The sequence below is a fragment of the Lingula anatina genome, chromosome 4, assembly GCF_051362555.1.
Source record: "Lingula anatina isolate TDL-2025a chromosome 4, LinAna3.0, whole genome shotgun sequence".
Lineage (NCBI taxonomy): Eukaryota > Metazoa > Brachiopoda > Lingulata > Lingulida > Lingulidae > Lingula > Lingula anatina.
This window is the reverse complement of record NC_141770.1, coordinates 28,523,600-28,544,648: the sequence shown is the minus strand read 5'-3', so window position 1 is coordinate 28,544,648 and position 21,049 is coordinate 28,523,600. Positions and strand designations below refer to the sequence as shown.

The following is a 21,049-nucleotide window of genomic DNA, read 5'->3' as shown; positions in this document are numbered from 1 at the left end:
CTCTCTATCTCTGACCCAGGCAGTGAAGGCAAGCAGTCTGTTATTTTGTAATATATATACAGTACTATGGAGCGCCATTCACGCAAAAAATGCAGACGTCAATTCAACAATCTATCGGCACTATTTAACAGCCAAAACCTACTTTAACTATCTAAACTTAATTCTGCTAAATTAGTTGTGGTCATTTTAATCATTCATCAAAATCTAACAATCAATAATAACGATTCAAAAGTCAGTTACTGCAACTCAACAATCAGTCACCACAACTCAACAATCAGTCACCGCAAATCAACAATCAGTTACTGCAACTCAACAATCAGTCACCGCAACTCAACAATCAGTCACCGCAACTCAACAATGTATCAATGTATTTTTGCGTGAATGGCGTGAAAGCATGGTGCGCCATTCACGCAAAAAATACAGACGTCAAATCAACAATCTACCGGCACTATTTAACCAAAACCTTCTTTAACTATCTAAACTTAATTCTACTAAATTAGTTTTGGTCATTTTAATCATTCGTCAAAATCTAACAGTCAATAAACGATTCAAAAGTCAGTTACCGCAACTCAACAATGCATTTTTTGCGTGAATGTCGCGAATGCATGGTGCGCCATTCACGCAAAAAATGCAGACGTCAACTCAACATATCAGTTGCCGTAACTCAACAATCAGTTGTCGCAAACGGTCATTCGCGGACTTAACACCAGATGGCGCGCGCGCACCGTCAGCGATCTGAAACGTCCTTGACCTTTTCCATGTTTTCAATTCCGCATATTATGGGAGTACATGTGGTTCATCGTGTTCGTATTGTCATGATATAGTTAAGTATATAATAGTAGGATTGCGTTCAATCACATCATACTGAAATTAGATATGGCAATGAACCACATGTAGTTCCTACTCGAATAATATGCGGAATAGCACAGGTCTCAAACTACTGCGCATGCGCGAAAAGTACGCTGTTTGAAATAAACAAATACATTTATTTTCTCTTCACAAATAGGGTAATTCCTTTCGCATTTATAGTGTTATATGTGGCACCAAGGGGATTTTCCACCCCTCCCCCACTCTTGATTAATAAAATTATCCATCGGGAGGAATGAAAATTATATTGCAAAATACATTAAAAATTGCAGATAATGCTGTGAGGATATTCTAGGGGGTCATGCCGATACTCCCCCGCACCAATACTCCCCCGCATCGTAACTCCCCCGTACTAATACTCCCCCGCACCGATACTTCCCCCTAGTAATTTTTTGCATTATGCACGTCGATACGACCTCACACCGATAGATCCCCGCATCGATAAATCCCCTCTAGAATTGCCGTTAGGCCTATACGCGCACCGTTACTCCCCCGCAACGATACTCCCCGCATTATTACTCCCCCTATGCAATTTCCACGAAACTGAGGGTCTGGGTAACGGAGAGTCATCCATCCATTTAATTATAGGCTACAGGTTAGGGTCAATCGACGTAAGTGGGTCAAAATCTAGGGCGGGGCTGAATTACCTATGCAAATTGATGGGAACCGGACTGTCTATCATGGGAGAGTCTGTCACCTTGCATCGATTTTTTTCACACATAGATTTGAAAAATTGGTCAACGACTCGGAAGCACGGCCTACATTGTATAAGAAATACTTTTTTCAAATGGAAAAACGCTTTGGATATTGGTGAGATAAGTGAAAAAAAATGGCCACAGGGAGATCCTTGGTGATGTTGTTTTTATGCTATTGCGCAGTGCATACAAATCTTAATTGCTTACAATTGAGCATCGGTATTGTACAAAAGAAGCCGCAAAGTTCCTAAAAAATCTTGGGCGACAACACATTAGTCTCGGTCACAACCGGCCGCACGGGCTCTTACGACCCGTTTGAGTCCAAATTTTGCGGAGAATCTCACGTGCCACGCAAGTTCTTTATGCGAAATTTCGAGTTCGCACGTATGTAAGCACGTACGGAGGATACTAAACATTTCCAATAGATTCTACAAATAATCTTAGTTACGCTTTATTCTACAAATAATCTCAAGTTACGCTTGCGGCCTCGCTGTTTAAATAATATTTAAACAGCGAGGCCGCAAGCGTAACTTGCTCCCTTCGCAAGGAGTTTGCGAGGAGTTTGCAAGTGAGACTTGCGTGGTCCAAGATGCACGTCGCAAGCAATGAAAGAGAAAGTGCCCTTTGCGTGTTGAGTACGGCGCACGCCCTCACATTTATTTCTCAAATTTACAAGGCATAGCTGTAGGCCTACGGACTGTTAAACTGCACGCAAAGTCTGAGATCGACTTCGAGTAACGCCCTTTATTTTCCCCAATATATTTCGAATAAAATGTGTCAATTATGTGTCCCAAGAGGGTTGTGCAACTTTGAAAAAAATAGCATAATAGAAAGGGTTTTGAAGCACGATTTGTGTCTACAAAGCCCAGGGAATCTTTGCTTTGGGGAGTAGTGTTTTTGCGGAGTATTGGTACGCGGGAGTATCAGTGGGGGGGGGGGGGGGGGGGGGGGGGGGGGGGGGGAGGGGGGGAGGGGGGGTATCGATGCGGGGATGTAAAGAAGCGGGGGAGTATCGGTGCGGGGGAGTATTGGTGCGGTGATGTAAAGAAGCGCGGGAGTATCGGATGCGGGGACGTATAGGCATTCTAGTCGGTGGCGAACTCGGCCAATATAAAAATTTTAACTTCGTCTTACGATTTTGGAGCGCCTGTTCTAATTTTTGAAAGCGAGGCAATGGAACCAAACAATACGAATCTCATAAAAATTGATATTTTTTAATAGAGGTTATAGCCGGGCGTACATCAAAAGGCGACTCGTTTATTATTGTGATATGTAATAATAATTAATATAAAAGATACGATATAATAGGTTCTTGTCGATTAGCTTTATTGATTTTTTAAGTATTTGGAGATTAAAAACACAATTTAAGCTGAATGGTTTCAAATCGAGGCACCACGTATTTTAATACTGTTAAAACGATGGAAAAGGTCAAGGACGTTTCAGATCGCTGACGGTGCGCGCGCGCCATCTGGTGTTAAGTCCGCGAATGACCGTTTGCAGTAACTGATTGTTGAGTTGCTGTAACTGATTGTTGAGTTGCGATAACTGATTGTTGAGTTGCGGTGACTGATTGTTGAGTTGCGGTAATTGACTTTTGAATCGTTTATTGATTGTTAGATTTTGACAAATGATTAAAATGACCAAAACTAATTTAGTAGAATTAAGTTTAGATAATTAAAGTAGGTTTTGGTTGTTAGATAGTGCCGATAGATTGTTGAATTGACTTCTGCATTTTTTGCGTGAATGGCGTTCCATACAGTACCTTTTAAACTAGATCATAATTTTATCAAACCCACAATGCATTAATAAATTACAGTGTGTCAAAATGATGGTGGAACGATAACTCTTGGATAAGGTGTTTGTTATATTGAGTAGTTCGATTCCTTAAAATACCGGTAGAATCGCTTGTTTAAAAACGCCCATTCAAACAGTCTGTCACTTGCTAGCTTTTTGCAAATTGTAAGTTATCTTTTCTTTATATCCTTGCAAATTTGCTGCAAATTCGAAAGAAAACATCATCTTTCTTGCAAACCTTCAACGTAAATGTAAATGAGGAGTTTTTTTGCATATTTTCTGCTAACATCTATGTATTGATACAGGCCTACCGCTATGAACGATAATGGACGCCAGCATAAAGCATTCGGAAAATATGAAACTACCAGTCAGCCTAATGGAAAATGTGTTTGTTTACGACCTCTCTAACTCTGACCCAGATAGTGAAGGCAAGCTGTCTGTTATTCCGTATTAAATGCAAAGTACTTTTTAAAATTAGATCAGTATATTTTCAAAACTGTAATGCATGTGTTTATTAAACTGACAAAATGATAAAGGAAAAAATGGATAGATGTTAGTAATCATAGTAGTTCGATATGTAAAAATAGCATCAATTGTTCAAAGAACCTCGTTCAGGTTTCTTTTATGTAGAATCTTTATCTAGAGAACGGTGTTCCATCCTAAATTTACATTGCCATATGTACTGTATGTACCCTGCCAAGACGCGTGTTACTCCATTACTGTACATTGCTACAACGAGTAGACAACTGATCACCGTGAAAATGAGCGTGATGATTGAAATATCCCAACGCCATCTATATTTTAATTATGTTGCTCATAAGTGAGAAGGTTACAATTTTGACAATACAGCTGATAAAGTGGGTATTTTTAAGGACAGCAGAATTACCAACATACTGGACATTTCCATAAAAAATCAACGTCATTAACAAACAGGGATATTGGCAAGATTGCTTGGTTCAGGCAAACTTATGGGGCCACACCCACTACTCGTAGAGAACGTTTCATGACATTATGCAACTTGAGAGCAAAAAGTAAAAAAATGGCAAACCATGTTTCTATGATTTCTGGTGGTTGACACCTGAACAACCACAGTTATTTTGGCAGGAGTGACGTTAGAAGAACTATGATGACCGCATGTAGTGTGCAAGGAGAGGGCTGATTTCACTGTAGCGGTACATAATCGAGGACATTCTGTTTGAATCTATATCCTTGTTAGAAGTACATGTGTTTCGTAAATAGTATTATGAACCGATGTTTCATCTCTTGATAAAATCTTTAGGCGAGCATGTAAGATCCCACGGATCTTAAGTGAAAACAATAAAGTCTTGATTAATATTCTGTATGTTTATTTCAGTAACCAGCATCAGAAACGCATGTACTTGTAGTCCAATGGTTCTGACTAAAACGAAAACAAAAAAAACAAAAAACAAAACAAACATAAATAAGTCTTCTTAAATAAAACAGAGTGTTACAAACAATTTTAAACTGCATTAAGAATGTTAAACTAACTTATACAGTACAACAGAGCAATCATAAAAACTCACATTGCTGGCTTTCGTGGATGTCAATTATTCCCTTTTATCCTGGAAAGCTGAATTTCCTCTACAAAATCACTGAACATCTAAGTAACTTGACGTTATTATACTATGTGGTGTCTGAACTATCATAAAAGCACAAAGGAGTGTCGCAAAAAATGTCTGTTCCTACGGAATGCTAACTACAAAACAGCCACGCTGTTGAAGTGTCAATCAATTCTCCTCGCAATCCTACCTCCTCACATAAAAGATCACGCAAATGGGCCGCTTAAGTTTACATTAATAAAAATAAACAAGAAATCGGTTATCCGATTCTTACAGAGCATTTGCAAATAGTAGTACCCAGTATACCAAAAATATTGACTTAGTAAATTTGGGATTTGCACAATAAATAGTTGCCTTTACTGACAGAGTTTAAAACACCTACGGCACTTTTTTAAAATCTCCCTGCAGGGTTGCTTAAGCAGCTTGATCTCAATATGGATGACATATAGTTACTCACATTAATAATATCACATTATTGACACCATTCTCTTATTTGGTACAAACGTATTTAACAAAGCTTTTACCTATTACCCCTGGAACTTCATATCAACGAGCGCGATAAATTTATCAGAATGAGCCATTGGAAATCAAACAAGCGTTCAAAAAGCTGTTCACTAACAGATTAAGTCCACATAGTTGAAGTGAAGTAGACAGAAACGTGCTGATCATTTTTGAAATGTTTTTGCAGTAGACTTGAAGTAGTGACCTGTTAGCCAACAAAACAACCAAGTCCACGTAGTAGATATGAAGTAGACGGAAACGCGCTGATCATTTTTAAAGTAGATTGTGGTGTGAAATCGACTCAGAGAAGTAGAAAAGAAGCAAACAAATGGTTATCAAACCAGGCTGCTGAATTTCTACTTCGATAAGAAGTATATTTAAAGTAGAAGACTGCTACCGTAACGCATGCTACTTCGAAACTGCTGCACGCAGAGTAGAAATGCAATATTGTACTACTGCGGTGAAGCATTATGCTTCATTTCTACTGTGATTTTGTGAAGCATGGTTGCAGCAGAATGCTACTGCTGGGGAATATATACTGTACTTCATCCTTACCTCAAACCGAAGCAGATTTGTGGCATGCTTGCAGTGTGATTGCACTACACTACTGCACTGAAGTATCTGCTGCGTTTTCGTGCAGTGAATGGTCCGTCTTCAACGATTATGTTTTATAAGATATCCCGAGCAGACACCAGGCAGTCAACGACTGAACAATGATACTGCTCTCAGATGAGAGCAGGTTTAATATTGGCAGAAGTGATGGGCACGTTAAGGTTTGGAGGAAAGTTGGTGGAAGTTAATTTTTCGAATTATCTGCCACTGATGGACAGGAATCACCGAATAGCAGTAATGCGGTATGCTGTGTGTTGGCTACAACTGGGTTGGGGAGTTAGTAGTGATCAACTGGAACCTTAAATATTCATTGGTCGTACAACTGGTAAGATTTAATAAAAACAATCCATCAAGAAGCTGAATAAAAACGCAAGTATTGGGTACTGACTTGTTTATTTGCATTGGTGTGATATTTCTGGTTAGTGGATTGTATCATCTTGCCTTATACTTCTTCTTTACACAGACTGTGAACCAGAAGTGAAAAAATGTATTACGAAAAAAAAAATTAATTGTTATTATATCTCTCTATTGGATTTGGCGGCCATCTTGTGAAGCTATATATATATATATATATATATATATATATATATATATATATATATATATATATATATATATATTAAAAATGAAAACGTTTTTCCTGTACGAGTAATATTATATATAATAAAAGAAAAAGAAGAACAGCAACTTTCTTGCCCCGACCGGTTTCTTTCTTTCTTCAGGGGGTTTTGTTTATTTGTTACTAGGTGATGTCATAAAGGCTTAAATGTGACGTCTTTAACAATGAGTGTTTAATTGTTACTTTTACCAATGCTTTTATCTATTCAATGTAGGTTTATACTTATTAATGAATAGATTTTCTTTTATTTCCCTTTCTGTTTGGGTTGTTTCCCTGGTGAATTTATAAAATGGGAATACCGTAAAATCCTTGTTTTTGTTCATAGAGCATTCCCTAATGTGCCCACTCACAGACGTGCACTGATATTTAGGTTGTCTTATTTGTTGTCTGTGAACGGTCATTCTATGTCGGAGAGTGTCTCCAGTTTGTCCTATATAGTTCTCACCGCATCCACTGCAAGTTAATACATAGATTAAATTTGAGCTGGTGCAGGTGAATGGGTGTTTGATTCTGAATGTAAGTCCATTTTTAAATGTTATATGGCTCCCCTCTTTAATTAGTGGACAGGTGCCACACCTGGGTACCTCACATTTCTGTACTCGTATTGTTGAGGTTTCCACATATGTCCTGGAATTGTTTTCAAATTTTGCTTTTGTTAAAATTTGCTTTAGTGATGGACTTTGTCTCTTACTCTTTATAATCTGCATTTCGGTTAGTATCTCATTCATTTTGTCATCTTGTTTTACCAAAGGTAAGTTTCCAGTTATGACGTTATGTATTTCCGGATTTTTTGGATTATATGTTGATATGTATGTGAGAACTATATAGGACAAACTGGAGACACTCTCCGACATAGAATGACCGTTCACAGACAACAAATAAGACAACCTAAATATCAGTGCACGTCTGTGAGTGGGCACATTAGGGAATGCTCTATGAACAAAAACAAGGATTTTACGGTATTCCCATTTTATAAATTCACCAGGGAAACAACCCAAACAGAAAGGGAAATAAAAGAAAATCTATTCATTAATAAGTATAAACCTACATTGAATAGATAAAAGCATTGGTAAAAGTAACAATTAAACACTCATTGTTAAAGACGTCACATTTAAGCCTTTATGACATCACCTAGTAACAAATAAACAAAACCCCCTGAAGAAAGAAAGAAACCGGTCGGGGCAAGAAAGTTGCTGTTCTTCTTTTTCTTTTATTATATATATATATATATATATATATATATATATATATATATATATATATATATATATATATATATAATTTCACACAAAACGGTACCTATGTGTAGGGCAGACGACATATTTGTGTAATGAGCTCTACAGTATGTCTAAAAAGCTAAATAATTGAATACATTAGCCAACTGACGTTTTTTTCTATCTTTTGGCAACCATTTTGAATTTATTAAAAGTAAAGAGATGCATATAGACAGGTGTTTAGTTCGAATAAAGTAGTGGTAAGACGCATAAGATACATGGTACATCTAATTTTGGATTTATCACGTTTAACATGCAGGCATTTATCGTTTTTTTTTTTACTATGATACTTTGAAATCTTCAAGTCATCTGCAAGAGCAAATACATAATGTTGCTACTTTGTCCAGATGGACCCTTATTATGCTTTGGGGATATGTTCTTATGGCAAACACCTGACACCAGCATCTGCTGAGTGTGCACAGTCGTGTGATCCCCATCCTTTATGGGGACAGTCTTTCAGGGATCCTTCACCACCAGTACAAGCCACTTCGCCCATATGAATTGATCCCCAACCCTGGCCAAACGTAGCACTACCAACTGCAGTTGCGCCACCGTCGCTACAAAAGCAGTTATATTGCATTTAATCTTCCAACCTAAAACATGAATATCGAATGCTCTAGATATAGCAGGTTTCAGATAAGTTATCTTTGTTTAAGAATAGCAGTTGTGTTCCTATGGGTTTAATTAAATGACTAGATGTCATTTGATTGAATACAGTTCTAGAAATATCAGGTGTACTGACTGAACAGAGCTATATGATATAATCAAGTATAAAGTCATTAACATGTTTCAGACATAATCTGGATGAGAATTCACAATATACTAACAACATGTAACAATGGATTTTACCAACGGAGACTTCTACGCCTCTTCTACTACACATTTACAAATTATGAATCATAATCTGTAATTTTCTTTACCTTGATCTACATATTTAGGTACATCCCAGTCAAAATTTCAAAAAAAATTGTATTAATGAATTTCACAACGAATTTTTAGTCCCCCACCCCTCCCCACAAAACTTCATAAATCTAACACGGTCTTCAATGATAAGAAGTAGAACCATTTTTAAATTATCAACTTTCGTCAAAAAATTCACCACCAAACGTTCAAATACTAACAAAATATATATCAATGCAAACTACATGTGGAAAATAATGGTCTGTTGACTCCATATAAAATGGGACCTTTTCTTCACTGGAGTTCAAACCCCATGGGTATGAAAATGAAGCTTTTTTGTGTTTTTTTTTTTTTATTTTCCACCCAATATTTTACCCTTCAACTTTTCGAATATTTCCAATATATTTTCCATAAAATAAACAAAACATAAACATGTTGAAACTATCACCAAATATCATACAAAAAGCTTGGGGTGGTAAAATTTACATTTTACGTAAACTTCACAACCAAGGTGTACCTGATACCCTTGTCAGCTGGGTAAGATCTTTCCTTTGCCGTCGCTCTCAAAGAGTTAAATACAAAAACGTACTCTCTAACTGGCAGCACATTCACGGTGGCGTCCCTTGTGGTTTTTTTTTCAATATCATGATAAACGACCTTATGGCTAGCTGCCCAGACTACAAGTTCGTGGATGATACAACCGTGTTTGAGGCATGCGACTTTAATGCTTCTAGTAGATTACAACAGGCCGCAAATGAAATCATTGGCTGGACAGAAAGAAACAAAATGAGACCAAATGGCACCAAAACAAAAGCTATGACAGTAAACTTTACACAATCAGAGACAAAATGTCAATCAGGTAATATTAGAGGAACTCGTGTCAGTGAAGTATCCCATTTCATACTGTTGGGAATTTTTATCACTAACAATCTTAAATGGTCTGAACATGTTGATTTTATCTATAAAAAATAATGCTCACGATTGTTTTTTTCCTGCGCCAGCTTAAACGTGCTAAACTGTCCTCATCTGATGTTGTTCAGGTATATCAGAGTTTAATTCGGACCGTGGTTGAACATGATTGTTCTGTGTGGCACCCTGCTGGATTAACTGGAGAACAATGTAAAATAATAGAATCCATCCAGTCAAGGGTACTTGGGATCATTTTCCCTGAATTATCTGATGTTGATGCTCTAGCCAAAGCAAAACTCAATACATTAAAAGAGCGCAGATTTGATCTCTTCAAATCATTCTTTGCAAAAATAAAAAATGACACAGACAAGCTGAACTGCCTTTTAACCTGCAATCCACACAGGAGACTATGAAATTAGAACTCAATTAGAACTGAACGTTTTAAAAACACTTTTATTGCTTTCTCTTTATTAAACCATTAGTGGTCTGAGTTTTACTTTTGAAACTCATTTTGGCCTTTATTGTATTTCATTTTCATTACTCCATCCTCTTTTACACTAACTTTCAGATGCATGTGCAAAAGTTTATTTTATTCATTTATTTTATTTTATCTTTTTTTTTTATCTCACTAAGTCCTATTCGCATATCCTATATTATATACAGTCATAAGATTATGTATGTGTGCATTTATTCCATCTAACGTAAGAAGATTAGATACAATTATAACGTCAGAAAATACAAAAGAGGGAGTGTGATAATGATAGGGTCGCTAAACGAATTTGACGGAATATAGTGACTAGCCTAATCCTCTTGTCGCCTGGTTAGGCACGCCCCCTTAGAGTACTTATGTAAACAAAAGGTCTTCCATAGAGAACTATCCTTTTGTTCAACAGCTTCGCGCGTGCAGCGGATTATGTATATAGTGACGCTATACAGCTAACTGCAGTTAAATCTGTGAAAGCTGTTATTTAATTTATTCTGCTGTGTCGGACGTTGTGGGCCAGCCCACTGGTTCATTCACTCATTCTTTTCTGAAGATTGGTGATGCATATTTTGAATGCTTAATTATTTGCCCTCCTTCTTACAAGAGAAAGGAAAAGGGGAGAGAAACAGAGACAGCGTCAAATAAAAAGGGTAAAGAGTAATATAATACATTAATTAAAGGGACTCGCGGTAGGAGAAACGATAGACTGTTTTGCATCAAGGTATGCAATTATAATCCCACATGGCCATCGCATATACGGCCGTAGTTTAAATACATTACTCATAGTTGTATTAAATTACATTATTTTGCTGAATAGACATACATTTTAAAGTTGGTCTTTCAGGAAATCGTTTTGTTTGAAATAACACAAACGACAGAGGTGAAATCACATATAAATTTATTCTGAAATAAAATGTTTCGCTAGATCGTGTTTACACTCAGCGAAATGCACATAGTGATTATATTCAATGTGCCATCATTTAATTGCTTTCTCGGTTTAATTAATTGACGATAATAATTGCAGTAAGCAGGAAGGAGGAAATGCTGAAGACAAAACAACGCCGTGGGTATGTGTGACTTTCTCCCTTAACATTTTCTATGATGCTGTCAAAGGAAAAATAACCGAGATAGCGATCATTTAAACCGCTGCTGTTTACAGGTGGACTTCTTCGTTTATCATTTAAATGCCCCCTCCCCCAGCAGACCCAACTTGAGGAATGCCATTGTAGCTACAGTACACTGTATATCAAACTCCGGTCCAAGTTATGAACTTTTTTAAATATCGATTACAACATGCTGTACAATGACTGAGTCGTGAAAGGGGTATTGGACTTCTTTACGTTAAAAACAAATTCATTTCGAAATCAAAATAGCATTTTTTTGGGGGGGGGGAGGGGGGGCGTGGGGGGAGGTAAATAGTAACTCATTCCGTAATCCTTCTTGCACATTTATTTAATCGTATCAAAACGTTTGACATACAATGTTCACTAGTGTCATGATTTTGGCGATTTATTAAAACCATATTTGTACAAAATAGGTTAGCATAAGTTAGGCAAAAACCAGTGTGAAGAACAACTCCCTTTTTAAGTGAGGCAAGACAACCTATTCAAACTGATTATAACCTTGATAAAGACACAAGGCAAAGGAGTTATGTAAACTAGCGTGTGAAAACACATTCTTTGTCACTGTTACAAGACAATGGAGGCGACCAAGTGGAGTAATTACAATATACCCTGGTACAGTCAAAGAGAAATTAGTTATGCCAGCTTACTTCGGGTCAGCCCTTAATTTGCTTGTTCGAAAGAAAGAGATAGATGTCGCAACGCGAATCCTTTTATTAACCCTTCATGGGTTTGTGTAAAAGTGTGAAAGACAGGCAACGATCTCGAGTCGCTGTTGATATTGTTCGCAATTAATAATGATTAATGTAAACATCAGACAAGGCGTTGAGATCGATAAAAGTGGAGGTTTATCTGAAAAATTAGATGCCATTTTTGTGAAATGACTTATTAAATGATGTGCATGTACCTAACATGTTTAAATTCTTGATTCTTATTATTTGGAACATCTTCATACACGGCCTCATATTTATATTTCTCTCAGGCCATACTCATTTGCTTGTATAACATGGGACTCTAAAGCACAGGGCATTGTGAAAGTTAATTGGCTACAGAGACTTGTTATCCTTCATGTATTTATATAGCGTGGATGAACTAGAAACATGCTTTACTTAGCTTTACTTAAATTGACTTGATGTTAACCTAACACTGGTTTTAAAAGAAGAAATATTAATATGTTCGATGGATTAAATCACCGACACCGTTCTATTTTAACTTGGTCAAATACACAGTAACACAGATAATATTTATAAGTTGTCTGTCGTTCAGCACGCATTATAGGCGAGTAGCCAAACAGTGACGATGATCAATCCAAGTAAAATTTAGGCATGTGTTGTTTACAAAATAGATCATGATGAATAAACCTACGCTTTAATAAACAATCACCACACGGTTCTGTTTTTGTCACTTAAAAGCTTTCGTTTAAAGACGCTCAATGATATCAAAAATGATTCGACCCTGTAAAAATGGACCGGTTCAAGGGGCATTTTTTGTTTCAGCTAGGGGGATTTCAGGAAGAGGATTCAGTGTAGGTGTTTCCTCGGATGATAGCAGCATCACACCCTAGGTCTAAGCCAGTTGACTAGAAGCTTTTTGTCCAACCATCCTATTCCTACTACTAAACTTATAACTCTAAACCACAAAGGTTTATGCGGTAAAAATATTTAAACTAAATGAGGTGTATTGACAGAGGCACAAGTACAATCCAACGCCAACGTGCAACAGGGGAAAGTCTGTCAGTGTATTACATAATATATGAAAGTGCGGTCAATATTAACAGTGTAAGACATCAATTAAAGAGGAGGGGGTCTTACTATCTTTTGTTAAACGCGACTGTTATTATCTCTCGAACAAGCTTAAACCATGCCTTATACAATTACTGTGTCTCCGGCTGTCGTGCAGAAACGGCATGTCGAACATATTTTGCTACAGTTACAAACAGGGCAAACTAGCGACTTGTTCTAGATCGCTCTAGTAAGAAAGCATAAGTGCGGCGCCCGGGCAAAACAATCAACTACCCGGTATAACATTCATATCTTAGCGTTTACATATGACGCGCAAAGAGCTAAGTACATATGACGCGCAATGAGCTAAGCAATTAGCCTTAACAAAGTGGTCCGTTTTAAAACAACAACGAGAAAAAAGAACGCCTTGTCATAGTTATGAGACAAATCGCTTGCAACGTGCAACAAGGGGGATGGCTGACACTGTGGTCACACTACATGTTTATGTACGTTGAATTAACAGTCATAGACATCGCCCAAAGAGGCAGGACTTACTATAGCCCTCAATCTATTGTTAAACGCGATCATTATCTGTTCTCATGCAACCTTAAACAAAACCTAAGCAATAAGATTGTTAAATCAGATAAGTGATGTAAAATCATATAGGAAATTTACGTTAACGACGGAGACTTTCATTCGCAAAGTTAATGAAACAAGACTGGTCCAAGTTAACTGCCCATATTGAATAAATCTTAGGCTGATCAAGGAGTTATAACTCCTTGGGCTGATAAACTTAAAGCCCTGCTTTACTTTGGTAATAGTTAATTAGTAAGCTAGGTTTATTCACATCACTTATGCTGCAAACAACCCATTTTGAACGCAATCGTCATCGCTCCAGAACAACCTGAAATCATGCCTATACAATATTAGGAGATGCACGTCGAGTAAAAGATTCAACACCTGGGTGCCCAGCACTATTATGAAAAGGAAAAATGACTTGATGTTTCATGCACAATCATCATCGAAAGCCTAATATCATTATGCTTCGTGCGCAGTCGATTTTTATCAGAATAAAAAGTGTGTTTTATACAAGCAAAATGTAACTTTCCTTTATAACTGTTACTGAACAGCGAAGAGTTACATACACCCGGTTATAAATTTACAAATGTAATTATGAGGCTAATTTCTCTAATGTGGAATGAAATATTTTGTTGGCTTTCAAATGATAGGACACTCACTTTAATCTTAAAAGAAATTAGTTTATATGCTCGTTCCCCTAACGCGCGTGCAAAAAAGTCCCATCAAATAAACAGATACATATCTGTCTATACTGGCAACTAGTGAAAATCTATCTGTGGCCCTGATAATGGGTAGACTTCACAGCGATTATTAAATCAAAATTTATTTATGAAATTATTTAAAATAATTTATCTTTTATTTAATGATTTATACCATCTAATTTCTATCTATCTTTTTTATTTGATTCTTAATGTCATCTTATTATTTACTTTATTCTTTAAATAATTTATTTATTTATCAAGCCCGTAGCCAGCAATTTCAAAGGGGGGGGGATCCTTTTCTGACAAAGTGGACCTTTTACCGGAAAATCCCCATGTAATTATGTCAAATTTTACCCAGAGTGGACTTTTTTTCAGCAAAAGGGGGGTCTTTCGAACCTCCCGAACTCCCCCTGGCTGCGGGCCTGTTTATTTATTTATTTATTTATTTATTTATTTATTTATTTATTTATTAAGACTTTCTATTATTATCCTTTTACGGATTCGCTCTATTATTTTATATAAAATGTAACTTAATGTAGTAATTGAGGCAACACGTCAGCTTGTAATGTGAAAAAATTGTTTTAATAATGTTTCTTTCTTTGTTATTTCTAAACAGTTATCTATTTTTACACAGGTAGCGATGATGGAAATTTGTGTACGGAGCATCTTTAAACTTTTTGAGACGGGGTGATTTGTTGATCATGCTGATGTACGTTGCTGATACATGTATATCAAATTCAATTTTTGACCACAGAACACTTCATATTGAATAAAATAACTGATACTAAATTAAACTAGCAGTTTTCTTGCAACACTTAATTAATACATGATCTGCTGCGCGTGCCAAGCTAGTGAACAAAAGGATAGGTGGCCACGGGAGTGGCACGCGTTAGCATGGGTTCTAGCATCTTAAAGCTATAATCTTATCGCCGCAACAAACAATAGGCACCTTCTGGCTGATGTATCCTGCTGTTAATTACACCTGGTCACAGCGGATTGTCCCGCTCGCGCTGGACCACAGAAACAGGCGTCATGGGGTTCACTCGCCTAAGGTATTGTGTGTTATTACGTCTAAACTATTGTGTTTTGGCGTTCGAATTTTGAAGGGATTAGACGGCTCTCCATTGTTTGTCCGCCCCCTTCTATTCATAGGATAGGGATTAAAACGTTTCTGACGTTTTTAAAACGTCGTACAACGGAAACTTAATTTTTATTACTACTGTATCAATATCTTACTTTGTAAATGTGTAAATTTTATTCTCACTCCATTTTATGTATAACTTTAACCTTTTGGTTGCTATATCTTAGTAAACTTACTTACATTTCTACTTCTATTATTACTGAACACCAGGTGAGACGGTTGTTCTGAATGACTGTGGTTTTTCACTTAATTTAATTACAACTGCTGTTAAGAGGTGAATCCTATTAATTTTACATGATCGAACTTTATCTTAACACTCTGCCCTTGCACGGAACTTAATTATCCTGTTACAGGTATTCTCATTAAAGTAAGATAAAGTTAACTGTATTAAAAATATATATATATCCTAAAGTTGTTCTTCTACATGAATAAGAGTATTTTCGACGATAGCATAATATTAAATAAAATTTTTCTCGTATAAATGAATCTCTCTCTGGACTAAAACTGCTTTTATTGTAGCAACTATAATTGCTATAATGACAAATTTGTTATATTAGCTTGATAAACAAACTTTAGACTGCATTCTCATTAACTTATTGTGCAAGCAGGATCGACCTGACTCAGTGGGTATTCTTGTTAATACCCCCGCCACACTTAGGTCAAAGGTCAATTTTAAGGTCACATTTAGATTGCCAGTATATGACTTCCTATTCAAGTTCAATAGTAACTATGGACCTATCTCATCCAGTTTTGGAGATAAAAGGGAAGCAAAATTTGCAAAATTCAGTTCATGGTGTAAAGTAGGTCAAAGGTCAATTTTAAGGTCACATTTAGATTGCCAGTATATGACTTCCTTTTCAAGTTCAATAGTAACTATGGACCTATCTCTGCCAGTTTTGGAGATTAAAGGGAAGAAAAGTTTGCAAAGTTCAGTTCATGGTGAAAAGTAGGTCAAAGGTCAATTTTAAGGTCACATTTAGATTGCCAGTATATGACTTCCTATTCAAGTTCAATAGTAACTACGGACCTATCTCAGCCAGTTTTGGAGATAAAAGGAAAGCAAAATTGGCAAAATTCAGTTCATGGTGTAAAGTAGGTCAAAGGTCAATTTTAAGGTCACATTTAGATTGCCAGTATATGACTTCCTATTCAACTTCAATAGTAACTATGGACCTATCTCTGCCAGTTTTGGAGATAAAAGGGAAGAAAAATTTGCAAAGTTCAGTTCATGGTGAAAAGTAGGTCAAAGGTCAATTTTAAGGTCACATTTAGATTGCCAGTATATGACTTCCTATTCAAGTTCAATAGTAACTATGGACCTATCTCTGCCAGTTTTGGAGATAAAAGGGAAGCAAATTTTGCAAATTTCAGTTTATGGTGAAAAGTAGGTCAAAGGTCAATTTTAAGGTCACATTTAGATTGCCAGTATATGACTTCCTATTCAAGTTCAATAGTAACTACGGACCTATCTCTGCCAGTTTTGGAGATAAACGGAAAGCAAAATTTGCAAAATTCAGTTCATGGTGAAAAGTAGGTCAAAGGTCAATTTTAATGTCACATATAGATTGCCAGTATATGACTTCCTATTCAAGTTCAATAGTAACTACGGACCTATCTCTGCCAGTTTTGGAGATAAAAGGAAAGCAAAATTTGCAAAGTTCAGTTTATGGTGAAAAGTAGGTCAAAGGTCAATTTTAAGGTCACATTTAGATTGCCAGTATATGGCTTCCTATTCAAGTTCAATAGTAACTACGGACCTATCTCTGCCAGTTTTGGAGATAAACGGAAAGCAAAATTTGCAAAATTCAGTTCATGGTGAAAAGTAGGTCAAAGGTCAATTTTAGTGTCACATATAGATTGCCAGTATATGACTTCCTATTCAAGTTCAATAGTAACGACGGACCTATCTCTGCCAGTTTTGGAGATAAAAGGAAAGCAAAATTTGCAAAGTTCAGTTCATGGTGAAAAGTAGGTCAAAGGTCAATTTCAAGGTCATAGTGAGATTGACAGTATATGACTTCCTATTCAAGTTCAATAGTAACTATGGACCTATCTCTGCCAGTTTTGGAGATAAAAGGGAAGCAAATTTTGCAAAGTTCAGTTTATGGTGAAAAGTAGGTCAAAGGTCAATTTTAAGGTCACATTTAGATTGCCAGTATATGACTTCCTATTCAAGTTCAATAGTAACTACGGACCTATCTCTGCCAGTTTTGGAGATAAACGGAAAGCAAAATTTGCAAAATTCAGTTCATGGTGAAAAGTAGGTCAAAGGTCAATTTTAATGTCACATATAGATTGCCAGTATATGACTTCCTATTCAAGTTCAATAGTAACTACGGACCTATCTCTGCCAGTTTTGGAGATAAAAGGAAAGCAAAATTTGCAAAGTTCAGTTTATGGTGAAAAGTAGGTCAAAGGTCAATTTTAAGGTCACATTTAGATTGCCAGTATATGACTTCCTATTCAAGTTCAATAGTAACTACGGACCTATCTCTGCCAGTTTTGGAGATAAACGGAAAGCAAAATTTGCAAAATTCAGTTCATGGTGAAAAGTAGGTCAAAGGTCAATTTTAATGTCACATATAGATTGCCAGTATATGACTTCCTATTCAAGTTCAATAGTAACTACGGACCTATCTCTGCCAGTTTTGGAGATAAAAGGAAAGCAAAATTTGCAAAATTCAGTTCATGGTGTAAAGTAGGTCAAAGGTCAATTTTAAGGTCACATTTAGATTGCCAGTATATGACTTCCTTTTCAAGTTCAATAGTAACTATGGACCTATCTCTGCCAGTTTTGGAGATAAAAGGGAAGAAAAATTTGCAAAGTTCAGTTCATGGTGAAAAGTAGGTCAAAGGTCAATTTCAAGGTCATAGTAAGATTGCCAGTATATGACTTCCTATTCAACTTCAATAGTAACTATGGACCTATCTCTGCCAGTTTTGGAGATATAAGGGACTAGATGTTATAATTTTGGAGTTACCATAATGTGCCTTAAATTTCGTACAGAAAAAATTAATTAAAATAAAGAAAATGTCATTTTGGTCAAAATTCTTGAAATAGGAGGTGCTCTGAAGTTTCAGAAGTTCAAATTTGATGAAATAATGTCATTTTTGAACACAAGTTGTCTGCTTTGCCAAGCCTTATGTTTTATTTTTCCAGAGTTCAAAATTTATTATCCATTACCGTACTGCACATTTTGCTTTTACCACCAATATGTACTTTTTGATAGAGCGTAACTCGAAAACCGTATGGAATACAAAAAAACCGAGACCACTTTCTGTGTTGGGCTTAACATGCTCTACAAAATGCAAAAAAGAATGAGTCTCTAGCATTAACGGTTCCCGAATAAGAGACAGTTTTCAGTTTCGGTATCTTATGGCCGCTACTCCCGTGAAAATGCACCGATTGACCCCAAATTCATGGAGATGAAAGATGACCTGAAGGGTAACACTTTCCAATAATATTATTGGTTAAGTCTGTGTGGTGTCTGAATAACAGGGCAAAAAAAAATTTTTTTCGTAAAAAATTTCATTTTTTTGAAAATTTTGGCCCATTTGACCTTGAAGTAGAGGTCAAAGGTCAAATCCAAGGGTATATTTGAAATCTACACATATGACTTTTGGAAAGCCGTCTATAGAAATTTTTCCCATAACTCCTTCCGTAGGGTAGATAATTAGCATTTAATTTTGCCATTTTTAGACAAGGGTGCATTGCAATGAGTGCCACACCCAGACCCCAATACCGACAAAGCCCAAATTTTACGTGGAACGAGTTGAGATTATAGGTGACCTAAATCCATGAGATGGGTACGGGGGCCCTTACCGTCTAGGAGGAGAAGCGGTAACGGTAGCCGTCCGGCGGAGCCGGCGGAGCCGGCGGAACGATCCGGACGGGACCGAAACCATGTGTACCGCCAGCGCTAACGCTGGTGGTACAATAATGAGTGCACTTTCGGCTGTTTTAGCTCTTAAATGCAGTTCGAATGTAGTTGGAAAACTAGGAATATCTATAATGCTGTAAGAAGGCAGTAAGAATATTTAGAATATACTTTGAAAGGCGTACTAGTGTAGTTCGATTGCTGGCAAAATGAATTGTTACGCCTTCGCAAAAGCAAAAGAGGACCAAGAGAGACCCCAAAAAAGAGGCCGATTTATTTCAAGTCACACTTTATATACATGTTCAGATAGTACACGTTTACCAATCAGAACCAACTATACAGTGAACAGTTTTACCTTTAAGTTACCAATCACGGGAGGGATTCAAACGTGCGTACCGGACTGTACTTTACTTATAGAGACATCTACCGGTAGCAATGTAAAACAATCTCAAGTAACACACTACATCGTCACATAATATTTCACCTCATCCGAGGTACATTCGAAACATTCTGGCGGGATTTTATAACCCCGTCACACTAAAGGCGGAATGATTGAGAATGTCGTCGAATGTACAATTCTTTGTGCATTCCAGGTTATTCGAACAGCATTCTAAAAATTCCAATTGCGTTCAAAATATTTTTACCCATTCTTGTGGCCGGCTCGAATGTTTTTGTCATGTCATTCGAGGCACCTTCTTACATAATTCAGCCTGTATTCGTCATAATTCAGTCATAGTGTAGTTAGAATACTATTCAAATACCATTCAATAATTTTCCACTTGGAATGCACTTCGAAAGTTTTTTAACATTCAGGCCGACCACAAGAATGTGTAAAACTATTTGAAATGCACCCGGAATTTTTAGAATGCTCTTTGAATATCCAGGAATGCACAAAGAATTGTCTTTCCGACGGCATTCTTGTTCATTCTGCCTCTAGTGTGACGGGGGTATAAGGTGCAGGCACTGTAATCAGCTTAATTGTCTGGCAAAGCAACATGAACAGCATCATTGGTCACAGAGTATTCCCGACATTACCTAAGTACTTTAAGTTACGACTGGGTGTGCAAGACAAATTGAACGTAATTTAGCGAGAATCAACGAGGACGTGGATCGTTCCAGCTAGTAAGATAGGGTTGTGGGAATGATCCTTAAAGTAAAAGATGTACTTACTTGTAACCAAGCATTCTGCAGACCACACGAGCATCTTTGTCATCCCAGCCGCCATCACAGACAGTGCCCCATTCGCCATTATGGAACACCTCAACTCTGCCCTCACTGGCACGAGAACCGCCCACCAGTCTTATTTCAACTGCAAGGAATTTTGGATAACGATTAGCAAAGTTATACAAGGACTAACCATTTGCCCAATGCTAAAATAATTGAAACATCATTATGATACCCCCATAGCAAAATTAATGTAAATGTCATTTTGTAGCATGACTGAACTGTGTACATTAAGAAAACTGTCTGTTCACCAACCAGGTACTGCTGCGAAACATCCGACACCAGCATCCTCAGAGTGATCACAGTCGTGTGTCCTCCAACCGTTGTGTCCGCAATCTTGGATAGATGATTCCTCCCCAGAGCAGGCGACGTTATCCATTATAATGTGACCAGTACCTCGACCAAAATGAGCGCCGTAAAAGGAAATTGAATACTTTCGGCTGGAATTT

The 21,049-nt window shown here is 37.0% G+C and overlaps 1 protein-coding gene across 1 annotated transcript in view; it reads right to left on the bottom strand.

Moving 5' to 3' along the window:
* Window positions 1–20,979, bottom strand: part of LOC147762721 (scavenger receptor cysteine-rich domain-containing protein DMBT1-like) — a 42,415-nt gene extending 21,436 nt beyond the window's left edge. The window contains exons 1-2 of the mRNA XM_087011518.1: window positions 20,856–20,979; window positions 20,547–20,685 (exon numbers count right to left, since the gene is read on the bottom strand). Of these exons, the coding sequence (XP_086867644.1) occupies window positions 20,547–20,685; window positions 20,856–20,979 (263 nt within the window). The remainder of the gene's footprint in view (window positions 1–20,546; window positions 20,686–20,855) is intronic.
* Window positions 20,980–21,049: the final 70 nt, after the last annotated feature.